The sequence below is a fragment of the Podarcis pityusensis genome, assembly GCF_964106645.2.
Source record: "Podarcis pityusensis genome assembly, chromosome: 4".
Lineage (NCBI taxonomy): Eukaryota > Metazoa > Chordata > Lepidosauria > Squamata > Lacertidae > Podarcis > Podarcis pityusensis.
This window is the reverse complement of record NC_138027.1, coordinates 47,556-54,690: the sequence shown is the minus strand read 5'-3', so window position 1 is coordinate 54,690 and position 7,135 is coordinate 47,556. Positions and strand designations below refer to the sequence as shown.

Here is a 7,135-nt window from a genome sequence, read left to right as displayed (position 1 = left end):
GGCCAACCTGGCGCCAAAAATGCCTGGTGAATGTCGAACCCTGAAGTCAGGGCACGGCTGCCAAATTCCTGGCACCAGCAGTGCTCCTCTGCCTTTACAGAGACTGGGGGTACCTGGAAGTCCTCGGTGCCGTTGAAAGTGGTTTCCTGGCGGAACCAGAAGTCGCCCAGGTCGCCGGCACGGCTGAGGATCAGCTCCCTCTTCGTCTCTGTCTGGGAGTAGACGTTCAGGCGGTTGGTGTCCGACCCGTGCAGGTGGGCATAGAGCACCAGCTGGAAGGGAAACGTAGCGCTAGAGCCGAGGGTCCGAGCCGTTCACCAGTACAGGGGCGGCCGAAATTCTTCATATTCAATAATCAATACTGGCCCATATTTCCGTAGAAAACAAATACTAAACGATGATAATAACCTCCTCCCATATTTTCACAAATAATAAATCGTAAATGATGATGATGATGATGATTATTATTATAAGGGACTCACATGGCAGGACCCGTTCACCACCAGGGTGGGGCTGACCAGCTCAGCTCGGCCTCGCTGGGCGCCGGCGACGTAGATGAAGTGCCCTGTGAGAGAGGAGAGCGAAAGAGGGAGCTGAGGCACGGCCAGCGAAATGCCACCCCAAGATCAAGATTTATTTGTCACTGTGACCCCAACGTAAAAAGTTTGTAAAGCTCTGTTATACAATCACAAGATCTATAAATATATGTAGAGCTCAGTTGGTAGAGTACCAGAGTCTACCATTAATAGACTCTACCATTATTATTATTGAAATAAAAAAATTCCTTCCTGTAGCACCTTAAAGACCAACTAAGTTAGTTCTTGGTATAAGCTTTCGTGTGCATGCACACTTCTTCAGATACATTATTATTATTATTATACCCCGCCCATCTGGCTGGTTTTCTCCTCTTAATCTCAGGGTCGTGGGTTCGAGCCCCAATTTGGGCAAAAGATTCCTGCCTAGATGACCTGAAGTGTCCCGTCCAACTCTGCAATTCTAGAATTCTATGATTCTATGTCATCTATAAAAACACATACATTGCATATAGATATTCATTTTATATCTATATCTATATATGCACACATATGCATATATCAATTATATTTATAAATCTATACACGCGTATCTATACACACATATACCCATATATCCATATTATTTATTTATTTATTTATATACAAACGCATATACATATGTAAATACACATTTCATTTACACACATATATATATATATATATACACACACACACATCCATACACACACACACACACACACATATATACACATCCATTTTATTTATATTTATACACATATATGCCTATAGTTATGCTCATGGAACAGAGCTATTTATTATGTGTATCTCTGCGTATAAATTATCTCTGTTTAAATGATCTCTATCTATGTCAATATCATGCCCCCCCCCACGTATAAATGAGCTCAGAAAGATAGTTGTGAGCTCCTGGAGGTGCAGAACTCTGCACATGCCGCGAGTTGGTAAGACTTGATTCAAATCATTTCTTTACGGAAAGATTCAGCCTTGCTGGCATCCTCTACATATTAACAACCAGCACCCACCTTCTGGCGTATTGGTGGTGTGGTCGCGGGTGGGACGGGCTGGGGACGACGGCACCAGGGAGCTGCAGTTCCTCGCCCAGGAGAGGTTCTGGTTGGCACCCGCTGTCCACCTGCACCAGTCCTCCTCGAAGGGGCACGAGAGGAAGGTCTCTGGGGGAGAAAGGCAGGTGAGGGGGGGTCCCAAGGTGCCTTTTCCGCCCTCCCCCCTTCCGGTGGCGCCCATGTCCCCCCCCCCGGCCCCGACTGCTCACCGCAACCCTGTTCGTCGCTGCCGTCGCTGCAGTCCTCGGTGCCATCACAATGGCGGGCAGGGGCCACGCAGCCTCTTGGCAGGCACGGGCGCTCGTTTGGGGCGCAGCTCCGGGGACCTGGAAATGTTGGGACGGTGAATGGGGAGCCTCCAAGCCCAGAGGCAGTCTATCTGGTTGGCAGGGTTTTGAGGAGGCGGAAAAGAAAGCCTTACTTTGGGGGCCACAGTTCCTGAACTGTACATCGTCCAGCGCCACGCTCGCCACCGAGGAGAAGGTCACCTGTGGAGGGGGAGGCAGCGCTCTTGACATGCTCCGGAGAAGGAGCCAGCCGGGGAGAGCGAGGAGCCCAAGACCCACCTGGAAAGCGCCACGGACTCTTCCAGTGTAGGCCAGCAGGGGGCGCCAGGCACCAGAGGACGAGGTGGGGCTTCGCCACAGGGGGACAACGTGGCCGCCATGGCTCAACTCCAATGTGAAGCTCCCGTTGAATCCTGCAGGGGAAGGGAGGAGGGGTGAGGGACCCGAGGGTCATCTAGTCTGACCCTGGTGAGGATTGCAGATTGCCATCTCGTCTCAGCCGCTCTCGTTTTTATCAGTCCCCAATGGGGGCAGGAAGCAGGGCATCAGTAAATGTCAAGATAAGAATGATCAGGATGGTATTTCTTTACACCGACCCTACCAGGTTGGTCAGTAGTCTGGAAATCAATAAATACTAATTATATGATACGATACATCCTGCAGTTTAGAAACGTATTATGTAATATTGATATGCAATTATGAGAACCGGGCCAGGCGGCATTTCCCCCACCGCACCAGGGAAAAGGCCGAGCAGGTGGCTCTGCACCTGTTGGATTTCTGACCGCCAGCGCCCCAAGCTTACCTGTCTCGGCCATGCTGTACCAGGCGCGGAGCTCACAGGTTGAGGCTGCGTCGCTCAGGGTCGGGGAGCGGAGTCGGGCAGGGGCGGCAGGCGGCTTGGCTCGCTGCTCTGAGGTGCTCATGTACCAGCCTGAAGGGAGGTCGGGGCGCGCCAGGTCAAAGGGGTGCTCTAACCGCTAAGCAATGCTTCCCCTCCCTTCAAATGAAGCACGTTTACCCTGGTTGGTGCCCAGCGTGTGGTCGAAGGGGGGGTTGGCGCCGCGCGCCCAGCCTCCGCCCCGCCCTGGGTGCCACCGGTACCCAGACGTGCTGACGTCCTCCCAGCCGCAGGTGGTGCCTTCAAAGTCGCAGGCCAAGGCGGCACCTGGCAGTGCCAGCCCATTCCGGTAGCCTGGAAGGAGAAGGAATCAGGTGCCCTGAGCAAGCTACAGTTCCCAGCATTCCGAGCACCAATTGCTGTTAGGAGACCCCTGTTCCCCCCCATGAGCTACAGTTCCCAGAGTTCCCTGGGAAGAGAAATGGGCTTGGGAACTGTAGTTCTGTCAAGGGAATCGCAACCCTCAACGCCCAGAGCAAGCAATCGTTTTCAGGGTGCTTTGGGGGACATTGTGGGAACTGTAGCTTGTTCAGTTTCCCAAGGAGACCCTCTCAGAGCTATAACTCCCAGAGTTTCCTTGGAAAGGCAGTGCAGAATATTCTCCTTCCATAGGAAACTACAGTTCCCAGGGTGCTTTGAGGGATGTCAAGATGGGTTAAATCACTCTCTGCAAGGGGAATCGAGACACGTCTCCCCGATTCCTTTGGTGACGCCAAAACTTACCGCAATGGCTCTCATCAGAGCAATCCCAGCGGTCGCAGGCAAAGTTGCAGGTGCTCACGCTTGAGTTCCCATAGGCGCCCCAGCTAGGAAATGGAGACCCAGCTAGGGGGGAAAAAGGGGGAAAGTGCCATTAAAAGGAGAGGAAGTGTGAGAGAGACAGTGAGCATCCTAGAATGGGAGAGATGGAAGGACCTCAAGGGTCATCTAGTCCAACCCGCTGCTCAGAGCTATAATTCCCAGGACTTTGGGAATTGAGAGAGGGAAGAGAGAGAGGGACAGGATTCGCAGCCCCCATCTCCCTTCGCCCCCCCGGCTCACCCCAGCCCAGCAGGGCACCCCACAGCACCCACAGGCGTGCCATCCTCCCAGCAGCGCCCAGCAGGACTTCGACCTCAACTTATCTGCGCGCCCGCAGGGCGAGGCGGGCAAAAGGCCGGCGGGGCGGAGGCAGAAACCAGGACTTTGGTCCCTGCACCCTAAAGGACGCCGGGGGGCCCACAGGAATCCACTTTGTGGGACTACCCTGGGCTCCCAGGCGCCTCTTCTGCTCTGGCAAAGCCTCCTGGGCCAGGGAGCCTGGAAGCAGCACTCAGGGAAACGCTGCGAGGAGGAGGAGAAAAAGGAGAATGCTTATAATGAGGATAATCAATAATAATAATAATAATAATAATAAACCTTAACTATAAGATTTTATATATATATATATATAAAATATAAATTATTGTTATTATTATCATCATCATTATTATTATTATATTTAATAATATACAATATAATGTAATAATAATAAAAAGGAGAAACCAGGCCCCTCAGGCACTGTTGGGACTCCTCCCTGAGGGGATTTGGGGGGGGCCCTCCGGCTTCCTTCTCCGCAGGGACCCCCAACGAGGCGCCCACCTCACGAAGGAGACCAGCGCCACCCAACGGCCAGGCTAGGCCCCACTGCCCTCAACCAAAATGGCGGAGGTGGCGCGTCTTCTGCCCTTTCTTCCCCCCTCCGGTCCGTTTCCCTCTTTCCAGTCACGTTGCCCTCGTCCAAACGGCCCCCCTAGGACCCCCTCGCTCAACGCACGCGCAGAGCAGCCACAGCAACAATAAAAATCTCGGCGGCAATAGGTCGGCCTTTTGGCCAATCACAGGTCGGGTTGTGGGCGGGGCCAGCCGTTTGGCGCTTTTTCTCCTCAGCCTTTTCTCCTCAGCTGTTTCTCCTCGGCGTTTCCCGCGCCCTTTAGGTGAAGGAAGCTTGTACGGTAAGTTTTGTCGTGTTTTTAATACTGTATTCTGCTGGGAGCCACCCACAGTGGGTGGGAAATAATTAGAAATGATTATCATCATTGATTTTTAAATTATTATTATTATAAAAGGCTTAGGGAAGTTTGTAATTATTATGTTTTGTTGCGTTTTTAATATTCTGTTGGGAGGAGCCCACAGTGGCTGGGGAAGGATAATAAATTATGATTATCATTAATTTTTAAATTGTTATTGTTATTATAATAATTGTTATTAGAAAAGGGTTAGGGGTGTTTGTAGTATATTATGTTTTATCTTTTTAAAAATATTCTGTTGGGGACTGGGAAATAGTAATAAATTATTATTATCGTTAAATGTTAAATTATTATTATTATTATTATTATTAATCACACCCACCCAAGTGGGACATGGCCTCTTCCCCCCTAAGCCTTAACAGTATAGTATTTTTATTTATTCGAATTGGGGCGGGGAAGCTCCCCTTGGCTACAGCAACTCCAGAGTAACTGGCTGTGAGTTCAGATCTCCATTGCTTTCCCCCTCAGGCCGCTTTTGTGAGCCGAACCAAGGGTGACCAAGCAATGTATTGAAAACTGTATCTGAACAATGTATTGTTCAGATGAACCACTGCTTTAAGCAGTGTTTTTGTAACCAGGTAATTCCTCAAGATCCTAATTCCTTCACTTATTATGAAATGCAATCCCCTTGTGGTTCATTCGCAGATTCCTGCCTTGCAACGGGTTGGACTGGAAGACCCTTGGGGTCCCTTCCGGCTATATACACCATTATATGATTCTTGGGAAAGTGCTTCAGAAAGAATAAACGGGGGGAAAACATGTTTCTTCGAGTTAGTCGTATGATGGCTTACAGGGAAGGGAGGCTCCTTTCCCACTTTATTATTTCTTCAATCTGTGCTTGACATATTATATATCTGCTTTTACGTGGACCCCCTCTTTCCCTTCTTGTGAAAATAATCGACCCTACTGATATTTCTTAGGTCTGTATGGGCTCTGATGAATTTCTTCTCTGAAGAGGAGGAAGCTTCGCCTGAGGAACGGAGAAGAGGAGGTGGAGGAAAAGTCAGCTGCAGGCATGAAGGTAATAGGGGAAAAAATAGAAATACAAATTAACATATAACACTTAAGAACATTTTTAAACAACCCCACTCCAGATATATCACACCCACCCAAATGGGGCTTGGCCTCGTCCCCGCTAACCAGCACAGTAAAAATTCCTTTTCTTATTAGGCTATCTAAAGGTGACAAAGCAATGTGTTGAAAACTTAATTTCTTCAGATGAACCATTGTTTTAACCAGGTAATTACTCAAGGCACCGATTCTTTCACCTATCAATTTATCCACATAATCCAAGCGGAGATTAATTAGCATCCAAAAGTGGTACACTTGCACATTACATCTTAAGATAAATGTTTTGGAAAAGGCATAAATTAAAAAAGATAATTTGCAAGCAAATACTTGAATGCCCAGTGAATTAGATAGGCAGTGAGCTGGCTGATTTGTCTAATGGAGCATCCCAAAACCCAGTTTGGGTCTATAAGACCGAGTTTGCCCCTTCCCCCCAGCCTTAACGGCAACCCTCCATTGCTTTCTGTTTGATTTTTTAAACAGACACTCTGAATTGAACACCACAAGAATAAATAGGGATCAGCCCCTGCTGTAGTGGCCAGCACTAAAAGCCATTTGAGTAATTCAGATCAATAAAGTAGGAATAATTAATATTTACAAACCAGCAACTTCGCACCAGTTTTGGACACTTGCAGCAACTTGCAATGTTAAGAGAGGTGCTCTGAATAAAAGCACTTTCTACATTTATGAGCCTTCAGAGTAGGCTCATGTTTTGTCCTTTGCCTGGAGGTATAAATGTTGTTAGCATATGTGCAATCACCCCGAGAACTTCAGGCCTGCTCCTGACTGTCAAAATGCTCCTGGAGAGGCTGTAAGCAGCACTTCCTCTGCTCTCAGTCAGCAAAAGAGGATGGCAAGGTGTGCTTCATGGCGTAACTTAATTTGCAGCTGCAGGAGAAGTGTGGATCCCTCAGCCATACCTAAATAGCCTTCAAAGTGCCATTTAAGAGTGCAACAGCTAGCTGTGCTGTGGACACAAAGGTTGTGAGGTTGTTCCCCGTAAGGGACACCTGCAAATTCCTGCCTTGTAGCAGGTTGGACTGGATGACCCTTGGGGTCCCTTCACGATATATACTCACCCACTCACCCACCATCATACGATTCTTTGGAAAGTGCTTCAGAAAGAAGATAGAGAAATAGCATTCCTTTAAGTTAGTTGTAGTTGTTGGCTTTTTGCAGTATGGTAGCACTGCAGAGAGCTTGCTGGGGAGACCAT

The 7,135-nt window shown here is 48.7% G+C and overlaps 1 protein-coding gene and 1 long non-coding RNA gene across 5 annotated transcripts in view; one reads left to right on the top strand and one right to left on the bottom strand.

Annotated features, from left to right (window-relative positions):
- The window catches only part of LOC308476340 (apical endosomal glycoprotein-like), a gene marked incomplete at its 3' end in the record, with an annotated part of 4,443 nt that extends 337 nt beyond the window's left edge, over positions 1-4,106 (bottom strand). The window contains exons 1-10 of the mRNA XM_081003882.1: positions 3,845-4,106; positions 3,527-3,628; positions 2,924-3,097; positions 2,708-2,836; positions 2,185-2,318; positions 2,040-2,106; positions 1,828-1,944; positions 1,577-1,726; positions 483-565; positions 4-272 (exon numbers count right to left, since the gene is read on the bottom strand). Coding sequence (XP_080860008.1) covers positions 4-272; positions 483-565; positions 1,577-1,726; positions 1,828-1,944; positions 2,040-2,106; positions 2,185-2,318; positions 2,708-2,836; positions 2,924-3,097; positions 3,527-3,628; positions 3,845-3,887 — 1,268 coding nt within the window. The 5' untranslated portion in view covers positions 3,888-4,106. The remainder of the gene's footprint in view (positions 1-3; positions 273-482; positions 566-1,576; positions 1,727-1,827; positions 1,945-2,039; positions 2,107-2,184; positions 2,319-2,707; positions 2,837-2,923; positions 3,098-3,526; positions 3,629-3,844) is intronic.
- A 481-nt stretch (positions 4,107-4,587) lies between these two features.
- The window catches only part of LOC308475511, a 39,525-nt gene continuing 36,977 nt past the window's right edge, over positions 4,588-7,135 (top strand). For 3 of the 4 annotated variants that reach the window (XR_013985277.1, XR_013985279.1, XR_013985280.1), the window contains exons 1-2: positions 4,588-4,776; positions 5,772-5,872. This is a non-coding gene — a long non-coding RNA (uncharacterized lncRNA). The remainder of the gene's footprint in view (positions 4,777-5,771; positions 5,873-7,135) is intronic. The other variant, XR_013985278.1, reaches the window with a different exon arrangement.